Source organism: Oncorhynchus mykiss, chromosome 19 (genome assembly GCF_013265735.2).
Source record: "Oncorhynchus mykiss isolate Arlee chromosome 19, USDA_OmykA_1.1, whole genome shotgun sequence".
NCBI classification, from domain to species: domain Eukaryota; kingdom Metazoa; phylum Chordata; class Actinopteri; order Salmoniformes; family Salmonidae; genus Oncorhynchus; species Oncorhynchus mykiss.
Genome location: NC_048583.1, coordinates 8,490,480 through 8,507,543, shown reverse-complemented (window position 1 = coordinate 8,507,543; position 17,064 = coordinate 8,490,480). Strand labels below are relative to the sequence as shown.

At 46.1% G+C, this 17,064-nt stretch overlaps 1 protein-coding gene across 1 annotated transcript; it reads right to left on the bottom strand.

The window, feature by feature from the left end:
• Positions 1-887: 887 nt before the first annotated feature.
• LOC118941437 (beta-crystallin A1-like) lies at positions 888-8,257 on the bottom strand. Its single transcript, XM_036954133.1, has 6 exons — positions 8,175-8,257; positions 7,441-7,517; positions 7,131-7,249; positions 6,201-6,342; positions 1,890-2,032; positions 888-1,479 (listed from the first exon to the last, which is right to left on the bottom strand). The coding sequence occupies exons 2-6, from the start codon at positions 7,513-7,515 to the stop codon at positions 1,332-1,334; spliced, it is 627 nt and encodes a 208-aa protein (XP_036810028.1). The 5' UTR covers positions 7,516-7,517; positions 8,175-8,257; the 3' UTR covers positions 888-1,331.
• Positions 8,258-17,064: the final 8,807 nt, after the last annotated feature.

Genomic DNA, 17,064 nt, shown 5'->3' with positions numbered 1-17,064 from the left:
CAGTATATAGTAGATGTGTGTATGAAGACATATAGTACAGTATATAGTAGATATGTGTATGAAGACATATAGTACAGTATATAGTAGATGTGTGTATGAAGACATATAGTACAGTATATAGTAGATATGTGTATGTAGACATAGTACAGTATATAGTAGATGTGTGTATGAAGACATATAGTACAGTATATAGTAGATGTGTGTATGAAGACATATAGTACAGTATATAGTATATAGTAGTACAGTATATAGTAGATATGTGTATGAAGACATATAGTACAGTATATAGTATATAGTAGTACAGTATATAGTAGATGTGTGTATGAAGACATATAGTACAGTATATAGTAGATATGAATATGAAGACATATAGTACAGTATATAGTAGATATGTGTATGAAGACATATAGTACAGTATATAGTAGATGTGTGTATGAAGACATATAGTACAGTATATAGTAGATGTGTGTATGAAGACATATAGTACAGTATATAGTAGATATGTGTATGAAGACATATAGTACAGTATATAGTAGATGTGTGTATGAAGACATATAGTACAGTATGTATCCCTTCTCTACACACCAGTCAGTGAAGCAGGTAAGTGCCCACTCTGTTTTGTTTCACGGTGTTCTTTCCGTTTTGTTTTCTCTCAAATTCATCAAACGCTTATTTTCTACATCGTCATGCCAACCTATTGTTGATGTAGCCATTTTAATAAAGGGGAAAAGACGCAACGTCATAGTCATGGTATACGGTCTCACATACACACGGCTGAATGCTGTTTTAGCCAATCATCATCCAGTATCCAAACTACCCAGTGTATAGTACAGTATATAGTGAATGTGTACAAACATATACTACCCAAGAAGAACACAGGACCCAGGTCTGAGTTGAGCATGAGTTTATTGGTCAGTGATGATCTCCCTCCTCCTCCTCTCTCACCACTACTGTCTATTGCTGTTATTGGTGCTGGTGAACCAAAGTCCCTGATATGTATCTGTGATATATATACTAGAACCTGCAAGACCGTTATTACACTATAACGGTCCTCTATAACGTGTTACAGTGATGACTTAACTCGTCTCACGTTGCTGTTGACGTTATGGCACTGATATACGAGTCGCCTCTCGTAGGAATAATACCCTGTTGTGTTATCAACCAGAGTATCTGAGGACGTCCGTGACGGAGTTGAGATGTGTTAGTAGAAACTGTGGGATGGTTCTGACTGACTGTGTTTGTGTTGGCCGTGCTGTGACAAGGCCCCAGTAGACCCAGCCCTAGGCCGAAGCCTGGGGCTCTGTTAGGGGTACGGTCCGCTCTGGGCCCGGTTAGTGCTGGATACGGCGGATAGACTGGATCTGGGGGGTCTGGCAGTGGGAGCCCCAGTTCTTCCAGTGCTGGTAATCTCCACTGTGTCTCTCACACTCCATGATGTACTGCTGGCCCCTGTAGCCAGGGAACTGGTAGCACACAAAGCTGTGGGGATGGAGGGAGAGAGGAGAGAGGGAGCGGAGGGGGAGGGATGGAGGGAGGGAGAGACATGTTTGGCTTAGAGTGGAGTTTCACTTGACATTGAATAGAATTGTCACACGTTTTTCTTTAATTGTTTCACTATAGCAAGATTGGAGTGTGTTTGTGTTTGTGTCAGTGGAGGCTGCTGAGGGGATGACGTCTCATAATAACAGCTGGATCAGAGCAAATGGAATGGCATCAAACACATAGAAACCACGTGGTTGATACCAATACACTTATTTCGATCCAACAGTCACCACAAGCCCCCCCCACACACAAAAATAAGGTACCACCAACCTCCTGAGGTTTGTGCCATTGTGTTTTTGTACAGTATCTAATTAGTGAGTGTGTGCTTGTGTTTAATGTTGACTTACGCGCCACACTGAATGTGCATGGATCCGACCTCGGGCATGCACCAGCCCATGGCCCTCAGAGAGGGGTAATCATCACACAGCTCAGCGCTGCGGCCCATGAAGTTCTCTGTCTCAAAGATCTGCATACGACTGCTCTGGTGGGACTGGGAGGGGAAGGAGGAGAGAGGATAGAGGGGGAGGGTGGAGCGAGGATACAGGGAGAGCGAGGATAGAGGGGGAGAGAGGATAGAGGGGGAGAGAGGATAGAGGGAGAGAGAGGATAGAGGGAGAGAGAGGATAGAGGAGGAGGGTGGAGCGAGGATAGAGGGAGAGCGAGGATAGAGGGGGAGAGAGGATAGAGGGAGAGAGAGGATAGAGGGGGAGAGAGGATAGAGGGGGAGAGAGGATAGAGGAGGAGGGTGGAGCGAGGATAGAGGGAGAGAGAGGATAGAGGGGGAGAGAGGATAGAGGGAGAGAGAGGATAGAGGGGGAGAGAGGATAGAGGGAGAGAGAGTGGGAGGGATAAACACGATAGGACACAATCTCAGTTAGTTAGTTTCCTTTTTGCTTTCTCATACAGACTGACACATACTGTACTCTATCCTTCTATCTGTCTTCCATAAACACTAACATAGAATCCTGTCTTCTATAAACACTAGCATAGAATCCTGTCTTCTATAAACACTAACATAGAATACTGACCACTGTCTTCTATAAACACTAACATAGAATACTGTCTTCTATAAACACTAAAATAGAATACTGACCCACTGTCTTCTATAAACACTAACATAGAATACTGTCTTCTATAAACACTAACATAGAAAACTGTCTTCTATAAACACTAACATAGAATACTGTCTTCTATAAACACTAACATAGAATACTGTCACGTTCTGACCTCTATTTCTGTTGTTTTGTATTTATTTAGTATGGTCAGGGCGTGAGTTGGGTGGGCAGTCTATGTTTGTTTTTCTATGTTTTGGGGCATTTTTATGTTTTCGGCCTAGTATGGTTCTCAATCAGAGGCAGGTGTCATTAGTTGTCTCTGATTGAGAATCATACTTAGGTAGCCTGGGTTTCACTGTGTTTGTGGGGGATTGTTCCTGTCTTTGTGTAGTGTTCACCAGATAGGCTGTATTAGGTTTTGAGTTCTCACGTTTCTTGTTTTTTCGTTAGTTTGTTCTTGTATAGTGTCGTAAATAAAGTACAATGAACAACCACCACGCTGCGCTTTGGTCCGCCTCTACTTCACAAGAAGAGAATCGTTACAGAATCACCCACCGCAACAGGACCAAGCGGCGTGGTAACGGGCAACAGCGGCACAAGGAGGAATGGACTTGGGATGATGTGTTGGACGGCAAGGGTTGCTACACATGGGAGGAGATCCTGGCGGGAAAGGATCGCCTTCCATGGGAACAGGTGGAGGCAGCGAGGAGAGCAGAGGCAGCCGGAGAGAGGAGCCGGCGATATGAGGGAACACGGTTGGCAAGGAAGCCCGGGAGTCAGCCCCAAAAATGTCTTGGGGGGGGGCTAACAGGGAGTATGGCTACGCCAGGTAGGAGACCTGAGCCAACTTCCTGTGGTTACCGGGGGGCTAGAGAGACCGGGCAGGCACCGTGTTATGCTGTGGAGCGCACGGTGTCCCCAGTGCGGGTGCACAGCCCGGTGCGGTACATTCCAGCTCCGCGTATCGGCCGGGCTAGAGTGGGCATCGAGCCAAGTGCCATGAAGCCGGCTCTACGCATCTGGTCTCCAGTGCGTCTCCTTGGGCCGGCTTACATGGCACCAGCCTTGCGCACGGTGTCCCCGGTTCGCCTGCATAGCCCAGTGCGGGCTATTCCACCTCGCCGCACTGGCAGGGCGACCGGGACCATTCAACCGGGTAAGGTTGGGCAGGCTCGGTGCTCAAGAGCTCCAGTGCGCCTGCACGGCCCGGTCTATCCGTCACCACCTCCACGCACCAGCCCTCCGGTGGCAGCTCCCCGTACCAGGCTGTCTCTCCGGCCCATCCTTGCAGGGGCTCTCTCCTCTCCAGCGCTGCCGGAGTCTCCCGCCTCTCCGGCGCTACCAGAGCCTTCCTCCTCTCCAGCGCTGCCGGAGTCTCCCGCCTGTTCGGCGCTACGAGAGCTACTCAGTCCGGCGCTTCCAGAGCCTTCCTCCTCTCCAGCGCCGCCAACGCCGCCCGTCTGCCCAGCGCCGCCAACGCCGCCCGTCTGCCCAGCGCCGCCAGTGCTGCCCGTCTGCCCAGCGCCGCCCGTCTGCCAGGAGCCGCCAGTGCCGCCCGTCTGCCAGGAGCCGCCAGTGCCGCCCGTCTGCCAGGGGCCGCCAGTGCCGCCAGTCAGCCAGGAGCCGCCAGTGCCGCCAGTCAGCCAGGGGCCGCCAGTGCCGCCAGTCAGCCAGGGGCCGCCAGTGCCGCCAGTCAGCCAGGGGCCGCCAGTGCCGCCAGTCAGCCAGGGGCCGCCAGTCAGCCAGGGGCCGCCAGTGCCGCCAGTCAACCAGGGGCCGCCAGTAAGCCAGGGGCCGCCAGTGCCGCCAGTCAGCCAGGGGCCGCCAGTGCCGTCAGTCAGCCAGGGGCCGCCCGAGCAGCTGCCCCTCTGTCCAGAGCTGCTGTCGCCCCTCTGTCCCGAGCTGCTGCCGCCCCTCTGTCCCGAGCAGCTGTCCCTCTGTCCCGAGCAGCTGTCCCTCTGTCCCGAGCAGCTGCCGCCCCTCTGTCCCGAGCAGCTGCCGCCCCTCTGTCCCGAGCAGCTGCCGCCCCTCTGTCCCGAGCAGCTGCCGCCCCTCTGTCCCGAGCAGCTGCCGCCCCTCTGTCCCGAGCAGCTATCGCCCCTCTGTCCCGAGCAGCTATCGCCCCTCTGTCCCGAGCAGCTGCCCCTCTGTCCCGAGCAGTTGTCCCTCTGTCCCGAGCAGCTGCTTCACCTCTGTCCCGAGCTGCCCCTCTGTCCCGAGCAGCCCCTCTGTCCAGTGGGGTCATTGAGAGGGGTGGCCATGGTGAGTAAGCCAGGGAGGCGGACAATAAGGCGGACTAAGACAATGGTGAAGTGGGGTCCGCGTCCCGCGCCAGAGCCGCCACCGCGGACAGACGCCCACCCAGACCCTCCCCTATAGGTCAAGGTTTTGCGGCCGGAGTCCGCACCTTTGGGGGGGGGTACTGTCACGTTCTGACCTCTATTTCTGTTGTTTTGTATTTATTTAGTATGGTCAGGGCGTGAGTTGGGTAGGCAGTCTATGTTTGTTTTTCTATGTTTTGGGGCATTTTTATGTTTTCGGCCTAGTATGGTTCTCAATCAGAGGCAGGTGTCATTAGTTGTCTCTGATTGAGAATCATACTTAGGTAGCCTGGGTTTCACTGTGTTTGTGGGGGATTGTTCCTGTCTTTGTGTAGTGTTCACCAGATAGGCTGTATTAGGTTTTGAGTTCTCACGTTTCTTGTTTTTTCGTTAGTTTGTTCTTGTATAGTGTCGTAAATAAAGTACAATGAACAACCACCACGCTGCGCTTTGGTCCGCCTCTACTTCACAAGAAGAGAATCGTTACAGAATACTGTCTTCTATAAACACTAACATAGAATACTGTCTTCTATAAACACTAACATAGAATACTGTCTTCTATAAATACTAACATAGAATACTGACCCAATGTCTTCTATAAACACTAAAATAGAATACTGTCTTCTATAAACACTAACATAGAATACTGTCTTCTATAAACACTAACATAGAATACTGTCTTCTATAAACACTAACATAGAATACTGTCTTCTATAAACACTAACATAGAATACTGACCACTGTCTTCTATAAACACTAACATAGAATACTGTCTTCTATAAACACTAACATAGAATACTGTCTTATATAAACACTAACATAGAATACTGTCTTCTATAAACACTAACATAGAATACTGTCTTCTATAAACACTAACATAGAATACTGTCTTCTATAAACACTAACATAGAATACTGTCTTCTATAAACACTAACATAGAATACTGTCTTCTATAAACACTAAAATAGAATACTGACCCACTGTCTTCTATAAACACTAACATAGAATACTGTCTTCTATAAACACTAACATAGAATACTGTCTTCTATAAACACTAACATAGAATACTTACCACTGTCTTCTATAAACACTAACATAGAATACTGTCTTCTATAAACACTAACATAGAATACTGTCTTATATAAACACTAACATAGAATACTGTCTTTTATAAACACTAACATAGAATACTGACACTCTTTCCCACGCTCTCTATGTATCCATCTCTCGCTGTATTTCTCTCCCACACACACACACACACACACACACACACAGTCCTCACAGCGCAGTAGATGGGGCGCAGGGACATGAGGCGCTCCACGTGGTAGGACAGGGAGCCGCTGTAGGCGTCCCAGTGGGGGTACTCTCCTCTCTCCAGGATGAACTGCTGGCCCTGGAAGTCATGATGTTCAAAGCCCACCCAGCTACAGGGGTAGGGAGAGAGAGTTACTGACATGTTACATTCAGAGATAGAAGGGGACAGAGAGGGTGGAGAGAGAGTTACTGATATGTTACATTCAGAGATAGAAGGGGACAGAGAGGGAGGAGAAAGTTACTGATATGTTACATTCAGATATAGAAGGGGACAGAGAGGGAGGAGAGAGAGTTACTGATATGTTACATTCAGAGATAGAAGGGGACAGAGAGGGAGGAGAAAGTTACTGATATGTTACATTCAGAGATAGAAGGGGACAGAGAGGGAGGAGAGAGAGTTACTGATATGTTACATTCAGAGATAGAAGGGGACAGAGAGGGAGGAGAAAGTTACTGATATGTTACATTCAGAGATAGAAGAGGACAGAGAGGAGAGAGTTACTGACACGTTGCATTTCATTCAACGAGAGAAGGGGACAGATGAAAATACAATGAGAAAAGAGCAGGACAGAGGGACACCACCCTGGTGGTCAATGGTTGACCATGCATGACAACAGGCTACAGCACAGAGAATCATACCCCCACCCACACAGACAAACACCAAACACAGATACCCCCACTCACCAACACACACACACACACCGATACCTCCACTCACACACACAGCCTCCACAGACAACCAGGGTTGTAAGAGACTCACGCTCCACCAACACACACACACAGATACCTCCACTAACACACACAGCCTCCACAGACAACCAGGGTTGTAAGAGACTCACGCTCCACCACCACACACACACACAGCCTCCACAGACAACCAGGGTTGTAAGAGACTCACGCTCCACTCTCCACTCTGATAGAACGGATGTTGTCCAGACCACAGTTCTGGATGTTACAGCACTCAGAGGTAAACTCCTGGCACTTGCCCTGGAAGTGCTCCTGCTCAAACACAGTCACCTACAGGGACAGATAGATAGATATTAGTGTGTTTGTGTAAATCATATAATCGATTATTTAAATATGTGTGTGTGTGTGTGTGTGTGTGTGTGTGTGTGTGTGTGTGTGTGTGTGTGTGTGTGTGTGTGTGTGTGTGTGTGTGTGTGTGTGTGTGTGTGTGTGTGTGTGTGTGTGTGTGTGTGTGAGATCACCTTGAAAAAAGGGGCCATACCCATGCCAGGGAAAAACATGGGGGAGGTCATGTGGGTTTTAGTAGCTCTATTCATGTCTATAGAGAGAGGGGGAGGGAGAGAGGGGAGAGAGCGAGAGAGGTGGCATGAGAGGGAAGTTTCATCATTTAAACTAGGTTAGATTACAATTCAATGTATTAAAATCCTTTAATATTGTTTAAGCATTCCCAGTAATCTATGAAATATGTTAATGATGATATCTGGAAATGTCCTCATGTTCGAGATGTCACTCGGATATTATTTCCATTCTGATGGAACCAACTGATGGAGCCACAACCAACTAACATTACTGCCAGCATCCAAAAACTCTAATAAAAGGTCATGGTAGCGTAGTATAGCATATCCCCAAAGATGTTGTGACAATCCTTACAAAAAGGTTGTTTTTTTTTAAATGTAAAAGTTAAAAACTGGTTAAAACCATTTTATAAAACGTACTGTAACATAAGCCAACACAAAATCCAATAACTTAACTTTATCAATTTCTAATAACAGCTTATATTTATTCCATCACCAACAACGAACCCTGTTTGGACTAGGCCTACAATTACATTTAATATTTTTATAAATATAGGCTAAGAAATACTTCTCAAAATGTTTGTACAATTATGAGTGTCACGCGGGTGGATTGCATAGGCCTAAATCTGTTCTGTTGAAACACCATGGGCTATTCGGTTCAACCAGGACCGGGGGCTTACCTGGTTCGTCTCCTCTCCTCTCTCACGCGCCAATCCTTTTACATAGAGTTTTGTGAGAATCTGGCTCTTCTGTTTTATACCGCAGTCCACGGTGGCCCGCGTGTCTCCACTGGCGACAACGTGCGTGCGTGTGCGCGTTTCATCATGTCTGTGTGAGTGAGGTGTAAGTGAGTTGGGGGTAAAGTTAGCACGCCCGTGAGCGTGTTTCTATGTCGGCACCTCTCTGTGTATCCGTGCGTAAATGTGTCCTATGGTGCGCGCGGCCGTGTGAGCAATACACGAGTCCCCCCCCCCCCCCCCTCCCTCTCTCCCTTTATTTGTTTCCTATGCGGTCGGGTGTGCGCCTTGTTGACTCAGCAGATAATATAGTACCGGTTGAATGCATGGTGGGACAGTGATGTTCGCGGTCCGTTCAGAGTGAATGGGGGGGCCCAGTGTTGGGCCGAATGCCGTTATATTCGTATAGGTCAGCAGTGCCATCGTATAGCATTTACAATGGCCGGACTGTAGGTAGAGCGTTAACAATGACCTGGCTGTAGGTAGAGAATGACAAGAATTTACCTCTCCTGTGCTGTGGTCAGACCACTGTGTGCTTTTAGAGGAAAACATTTAGGAAAATGATGGAAACTAGAAATTAGTGTCAAAGAGTGTGACTTCAGTTAAATGTAGAGATAATGTTATGAAATAGCTGCCTTGCCTATCACAATGACTTCAATCAAATTAGATGTTAGTATTGATATAGCATAATATACTAACCCTAGTTATATAGCCTATTCTGTAGAAGCAAAATGTCAAGTCACAGCCATACATTTTTTAAAAGTGAGGTAAAATTGTAGTAGGTTACTGCAGTAGGTTAGGCTATACTAGAGATGTTAGGCCAAGAAATGATGTTCTGTTTATCCAAGCCCATAGTACTGGTGAGTTCACACGGTTGTCATGGTGACCCCCCCCCTCCACACACACACAGTTCCTGATGACCTCATTTAACCCTTGACCTCTGAGCTAGAACATTTGAGGAGGTTATGGCAGGCTGGTGGCCGGCTGTTTACATACAAACTTCATATTTGGTATATTGCATGTGCAACAATATTATTTGAACAGTGAGGTTGCAGATTTTAGACTAAGAACATTAAGGTAGGAATTCCACATTTACATACCAGAGAGGCTATTTTTAAATCATGTTGATGCAGGCCGCAAATTGATGACTGAAATGTCAAGATTTTAATAGTGGTCGAGAGGAGAGAGCCGAGCCTCGAGCCTATTTCTTTCCAAATGGTGCAGATAGAAATGTCTTGTAACTGACATGATTCCTATATGAATGAGTAGCATGTATATTCTACATGATATATTTCTATCTGAATGTGCTGTACTTAGATGTTGCAGATGAAAATGCCTTTCATAGAGCTGTTGTGATTCCGTAATCAAATCAATTGTGTTTTATTAGTCACATGCGCCGAACACAACAAGTGTAGACCTTACAGTGAAATGCTTACTTACATTCCCCTAACCAACAGGGCAGTTTCAAAAATATGGATAAGAATAAGAAATAAAAGTAGCAAGTAATTAAAGAGCAACAGTAAAATAACACTAGCGAGGCTATATACAGGGGGGTACCGACACAGAGTCAATGTGCAGGGGGCAGTGGTTAGTTTCAAAAAATTTATTTTTTATTTTTTATATAGCCCTTCGTAAATCAGCTGATATCTCAAAGTGCTGTACAGAAACCCAGCCTAAAACCCCAAACAGCAAGCAATGCAGGTGTAGAAGCACGGTGGCTAGGAAAAACTCCCTAGAAAGGCCAAAACCTAGGAAGAAACCTAGAGAGGAACCAGGCTAACCACATTTCTACCAGGCTAGTTGAGGTAATATGTACATGTAGGTAGAGTTATTAAAGTGACAATGCATAGATGATAACTACAGAGAGCAGCAGTGGTGTGAAAGAGAGGGGGGGGGCAATGCAAATAGTCTGGGTAGCCATTTGATTAGATATTCAGGAGTCTTATGGCTTTGGGCTGTTTAGAAGCCTCTTGGACCTAGACTTGGCGCTCCGGTACCGCTTGCCATGCAGTAGCAGAGAGAACAGTCTATTACTAGGGTGGCTGGATTTTTAGGGCCTTCCTCTTACACCGCCTGGTATAGAGGTCCTGGATGGCAGGAAGCGTGGCCCCAGTGATGTACTGGGCTGTTTGCACTACCCTCGGTGGTGCCATGTGGTCAGAGGCCAAGCAGTTGCCATACCAGGCAGTGTTGCAAACAGTCAGGATGCTCTCGATGGTGCAGCTGTAGAACCTTTTGAAGAGCTGAGGACCCATGCCAAATCTTTTCGGTTTCCTGAAGGGGAATAGGTTTTGTCGTGCCCTCTTCACGACTGTCTTGGTGTGCTTGGACCATGTTAGTTTGTTGGTGATGTGGACACCAAGGAACTTGAAGCTCTCAACCTTCTCCACTACAGCCCCGTCAATGAAAATGGGGGCGTACTCGGTCCTCTTTTTCATGTAGTCCACAATCATCTCCTTTGTCTTGATCACGTTGAGGGAGAGGTTGTTGTCCTGGCACCCCACGGCCAGGTCTCTGACCTCCTCCCTGTAGGCTGTCTCGTCGTTGTCGATGATCAGGCTTACCACTGTTGTGTCAACGGCAAACTTAATGATGGTGTTGTAGTCGTGCCTGGCCATGCAGTCGTGAGTGAACAGGAGGGGACTGAGCACACACCCCCTGAGGGGCCCCTGTGTGGCGGATCAGCGTGGCGGATGTGTTGTTACCTACCCTTACCACCTGGGGGCGGCCCATCAGGAAGTCCAGGATCCAGTCCCAGGGTCCTTAGCTTATTGATTGAGTTCTGAGGGCACTATGGTGTTGAATGTCGAGCTGTAGTCAATGAATAGCATTCTCACATAGGTGTTCCTTTTGTCAAGGTGGGAAAGGGCAGTGTGGAGTGCAATAGAGATTGCATCATCTGTTGATCTGGTGGGGTGGTATGCAAATTGGAGTGGATCTAGGGTTTCTGGGATAATGGTGTTGATGTGAGCCATAACCAGCCTTTCAAAGCACTTCATGGCAACAGACGTGAGTGCTACGGGTCGGTAGTCATTTAGACAGGTTACCTTAGTGTTCTTGGACACAGGGACTATGATGGTCTGCTTAATACATATTGTTATTAAGGACTTGGACAGGGAGAGTTTGAAAATGTCAGTGAAGACACTTACCAGTTGGTCAGCGCATGGTCACAGTACATGTCCTGGTAATCCGTCTGGCCCTGCGGGCTTGTGAATGTTGACCTGTTTAAAGGTCTTACCCACATCGGCTGCGGAGAGCGTGATCACACACTCTTCCGGAACAGCTAGTGCTCTCATGCATGTTTCAGTGTTATTTGCCTCTAAGCGAGCATAGAAGTAGTTTAGCTCGTCTGGTAGGCTCGTGTCATTGGGCAGCTCTCGGCTGTGCTTCCCTTTGTAGCCTGTAATGGTTTGCAAGCCCTGCCACATCCGACGAGCGTCAGAGCCAGTATAGGTCGATTCGATCTTAGTCCTGTATTGACGCTTGGCTGTTTGATGGTTCGTCAGAGGGCATAGCGGGATTTCTTATAAGCTTCCAGGTGAGAGTCCCGCTCCTTGAAAGCGGCAGCTCTAGCCTTTAGCTCAATGCGGATGTTGCCTGTAATCCATTGCTTCTGGTTGGGGTATGTACGTACGGTCACTGTGGGGATGACGTCATCGATGCATTTATTGATGAAGCCGATGACTGATGTGATGTACTCCTCAATGCCATCGGAGGAATCCCAGAACACATTCCAGTCTGTGCTAGCAAAACAGTCCTTTAGCTTAGCATCTGCTTCATCTGACCACTTTTTTATTGACAGAGACACAGGTGCCTCCTGCTTTCATTTTTGCAGGAATCAGGAGGATATAATTATGGTCAGATTTGCCAAATGAAGGGCGAGGGAGAGCTTTGTATGCGTCTCTTTGTGTGTGGAGAAAAGGTGGTCCAGAGATTTTTTCCCTCTGGTTGCACATTTAACATGCTGAAATTTGGTAAAACGGATGTAAGTTTCCCGGCGTTAAAGTTCCCGTCTGCTAGGAGTACCGCCTCTGGGTGAACGTTTTCTTGTTTGCTTTTGGCGGAATACAGCTCATTCAATGGGGTCTTAGTGCCAGCCTCAGTCTTTGGTGGTATATAAACAGCTATGAGAAATAAAGATGAAAACTCTCTAGGTAGATAGTGTGGTCTACAGCTTATCATGAGATACTCTACCTCAGGCGAGCAATAGCTCAATACTTCCTAAGATATCGTGCACCAGCTGTTATTTACAAAAATAACACTATGTACAAAATAATTTTAAAAAAAAGAGTTACAAACAACGCAAAGAAACAAACAAAAAAACACAATTGGTTGGGGACACCTAAAACGCACATGACCACCAAATTGACCCTAGAAAATGGAGAGGACACCATTTAGAAATGCTTTATCCCTTAGTTAATGCTGTGGGTTCATATCATAGAGATATTTAGAGGAATCAACTCGGATATAACCCATTTTAGCATGGACATTGTCATTGAGGGCTTCCACCATTTTAAAGTAGTCAACTGGATGGGGATTCCTAAGGGTTTGGAGGGAGCAGAGCGTCTTCAAATTGGATTGCCTCTGGTTTGTTAATGGCTGTTATTACAGTGCCTTGCGAAAGTATTCGGCCCCCTTGAACTTTGCGACCTTTTGCCACATTTCAGGCTTCAAACATAAAGATATAAAACTGTATTTTTTTGTGAAGAATCAACAACAAGTGGGACACAATCATGAAGTGGAACGACATTTATTGGATATTTCAAACTTTTTTAACAAATCAAAAACTGAAAAATTGGGCGTGCAAAATTATTCAGCCCCCTTAAGTTAATACTTTGTAGCGCCACCTTTTGCTGCGATTACAGCTGTAAGTCGCTTGGGGTATGTCTCTATCAGTTTTGCACATCGAGAGACTGACATTTTTTCCCATTCCTCCTTGCAAAACAGCTCGAGCTCAGTGAGGTTGGATGGAGAGCATTTGTGAACAGCAGTTTTCAGTTCTTTCCACAGATTCTCGATTGGATTCAGGTCTGGACTTTGACTTGGCCATTCTAACACCTGGATATGTTTATTTTTGAACCATTCCATTGTAGATTTTGCTTTATGTTTTGGATCATTGTCTTGTTGGAAGACAAATCTCCGTCCCAGTCTCAGGTCTTTTGCAGACTCCATCAGGTTTTCTTCCAGAATGGTCCTGTATTTGGCTCCATCCATCTTCCCATCAATTTTAACCATCTTCCATGTCCCTGCTGAAGAAAAGCAGGCCCAAACCATGATGCTGCCACCACCATGTTTGACAGTGGGGATGGTGTGTTCAGCTGTGTTGCTTTTACGCCAAACATAACGTTTTGCATTGTTGCCAAAAAGTTCAATTTTGATTTCATCTGTCCAGAGCACCTTCTTCCACATGTTTGGTGTGTCTCCCAGGTGGCTTGTGGCAAACTTTAAACGGCACTTTTTATGGATATCTTTAAGAAATGGCTTTCTTCTTGCCACTCTTCCATAAAGGCCAGATTTGTGCAATATACAACTGATTGTTGTCCTATGGACAGAGTCTCCCACCTCAGCTGTAGATCTCTGCAGTTCATCCAGAGTGATCATGGGCCTCTTGGCTGCATCTCTGATCAGTCTTCTCCTTGTATGAGCTGAAAGTTTAGAGGGACGGCCAGGTCTTGGTAGATTTGCAGTGGTCTGATACTCCTTCCATTTCAATATTATCGCTTGCACAGTGCTCCTTGGGATGTTTAAAGCTTGGGAAATATTTTTGTATCCAAATCCGGCTTTAAACTTCTTCACAACAGTATCTCGGACCTGCCTGGTGTGTTCCTTGTTCTTCATGATGCTCTCTGCGCTTTGACGGACCTCTGAGACTATCACAGTGCAGGTGCATTTATACGGAGACTTGATTACACACAGGTGGATTGTATTTATCATCATTAGTCATTTAGGTCAAAATTGGATCAGAGATCCTCACTGAACTTCTGGAGAGAGTTTGCTGCACTGAAAGTAAAGGGGCTGAATAATTTTGCACGCCCAATTTTTCAGTTTTTGATTTGTTAAAAAAGTTTGAAATTTCCAATAAATGTCGTTCCACTTCATGATTGTGTCCCACTTGTTGTTGATTCTTCACAAAAAAATACAGTTTTATATCTTTATGTTTGAAGCCTGAAATGTGGCAAAAGGTTGCAAAGTTCAAGGGGGCCGAATACTTTCGCAAGGCACTGTATATATCATCATTTAGTGGCCACAATGAATGAATGACACACAACATTTGGTTCAGGACTCCAGCACCACAGGTGAGGATAAATCACAATTATAAACTTGACAGTTTTATCAAACACAAAAGTAGAACATTTACTATTTTCAATGGAGATAGATGAGACCTCTTTCCATCTCTATGGTTGATATTCACACAATGTTAGGTCCAGCAGCCTGGCCCAACACATAATAATGTCACAAAAGCGTATTCTAATAGTGTAAAAGGCTGTTAGTTGACCATAATATGTTCTATGCCCATTTGAATAGGGAAAGGGTGTTCATTTGTTTGATGAGGTTACAGATTTTCTCAGGGAATCCCATTTCAATTTTAAGGGATGCCACATGGAGTCCTGACCCCCAAGTTTGGGAACCACTGCCCTAATCCCTATTCTATGTGACTGTTCTACTTGATACATATCTATCTGAACATTCTGTTGTGTGGCATCGCACTGAACTCGGCCCCCTGTTCTATGGCCCCACAGACTCCTCCCATCCAGACATGCTACTGTTCAGAAGTGATGAGGGCACAGATCCAAAATGGCTACTGTACATACCTCTGGTATGAGGTGGAAACTGTGACTATGTTCCAAATGGCACCCTATTTCCTATGGGTCCCGGTCAAACATTGTGCACTAAGGGGCATCCCGGTTGGCGCAGTGGTCTAAGGCTGTGCCACCAGAGACTCTGGGTTCGAGCCCAGGGTCGGTCGCAGCCGGCCGCGCCCGGGAGGCCCATGGGGCGGCACACAATTGGCCTAGCGTCGTCCGAGTTAGGGAGGGTTTGGGGATAACCTCACATCACGCACTAGTGACTCCTGTGGTGGGCTGGCCGCAGTGCACGCTGGCTAGGTATACGGTGTTTCCTCCGACACATTGGTGTGGCTGGCTTCTGTGTTGGATGTGCGCTGTGTTAAAAAGCAGTGTGGCGTGGGTTGTGTTTCGGAGGACACATGGCTCTTGACCTTCGCCTCTCCCGAGTCCGTACGGGAGTTGTAGCGATGAGACAAGAAAGTAACTACTAACAATTGGATACCACGAAATTGGAGAGACATACAGTGCCTTGCGAAAGTATTCGCCCCCCTTGAACTTTGCGACCTTTTGCCACATTTCAGGCTTCAAACATAAAGATATAAAACTGTATTTTTTTGTGAAGAATCAACAACAAGTGGGACACAATCATGAAGTGGAACGACATTTATTGGATATTTCAAACTTTTTTAACAAATCAAAAACTGAAAAATTGGGCGTGCAAAATTATTCAGCCCCTTTACTTTCAGTGCAGCAAACTCTCTCCAGAAGTTCAGTGAGGGTCTCTGAATGATCCAATGTTGACCTAAATGACTAATGATGATAAATACAATCCACCTGTGTGTAATCAAGTCTCCGTATAAATGCACCTGCACTGTGATAGTCTCAGAGGTCCGTTAAAAGCGCAGAGAGCATCATGAAGAACAAGGAACACACCAGGCAGGTCCGAGATACTGTTGTGAAGAAGTTTAAAGCCGGATTTGGATACAAAAAGATTTCCCAAGCTTTAAACATCCCAAGGAGCACTGTGCAAGCGATAATATTGAAATGGAAGGAGTATCAGACCACTGCAAATCTACCAAGACCTGGCCGTCCCTCTAAACTTTCAGCTCATACAAGGAGAAGACTGATCAGAGATGCAGCCAAGGGGCCCATGATCACTCTGGATGAACTGCAGAGATCTACAGCTGAGGTGGGAGACTCTGTCCATAGGACAACAATCAGTCGTATATTGCACAAATCTGGCCTTTATGGAAGAGTGGCAAGAAGAAAGCCATTTCTGAAAGATATCCATAAAAAGTGTCGTTTAAAGTTTGCCACAAGCCACCTGGGAGACACACCAAACATGTGGAAGAAGGTGCTCTGGTCAGATGAAACCAAAATTGAACTTTTTGGCAACAATGCAAAACGTTATGTTTGGCGTAAAAGCAACACAGCTGAACACACCATCCCCACTGTCAAACATGGTGGTGGCAGCATCATGGTTTGGGCCTGCTTTTCTTCAGCAGGGACAGGGAAGATGGTTAAAATTGATGGGAAGATGGATGGAGCCAAATACAGGACCATTCTGGAAGAAAACCTGATGGAGTCTGCAAAAGACCTGAGACTGGGATGGAGATTTGTCTTCCAACAAGACAATGATCCAAAACATAAAGCAAAATCTACAATGGAATGGTTCAAAAATAAACATATCCAGGTGTTAGAATGGCCAAGTCAAAGTCCAGACCTGAATCCAATCGAGAATCTGTGGAAAGAACTGAAAACTGCTGTTCACAAATGCTCTCCATCCAACGTCACTGAGCTCGAGATGTTTTGCAAGGAGGAATGGGAAAAAATGTCAGTCTCTCGATGTGCAAAACTGATAGACATACCCCAAGCGACTTACAGCTGTAATCGCAGCAAAAGGTGGCGCTACAAAGTATTAACTTAAGGGGGCTGAATAATTTTGCACGCCCAATTTTTCAGTTTTTGATTTGTTAAAAAAGTTTGAAATATCCAATAAATGTCGTTCCACTTCATGATTGTGTCCCACTTGTTGTTGATTCTTC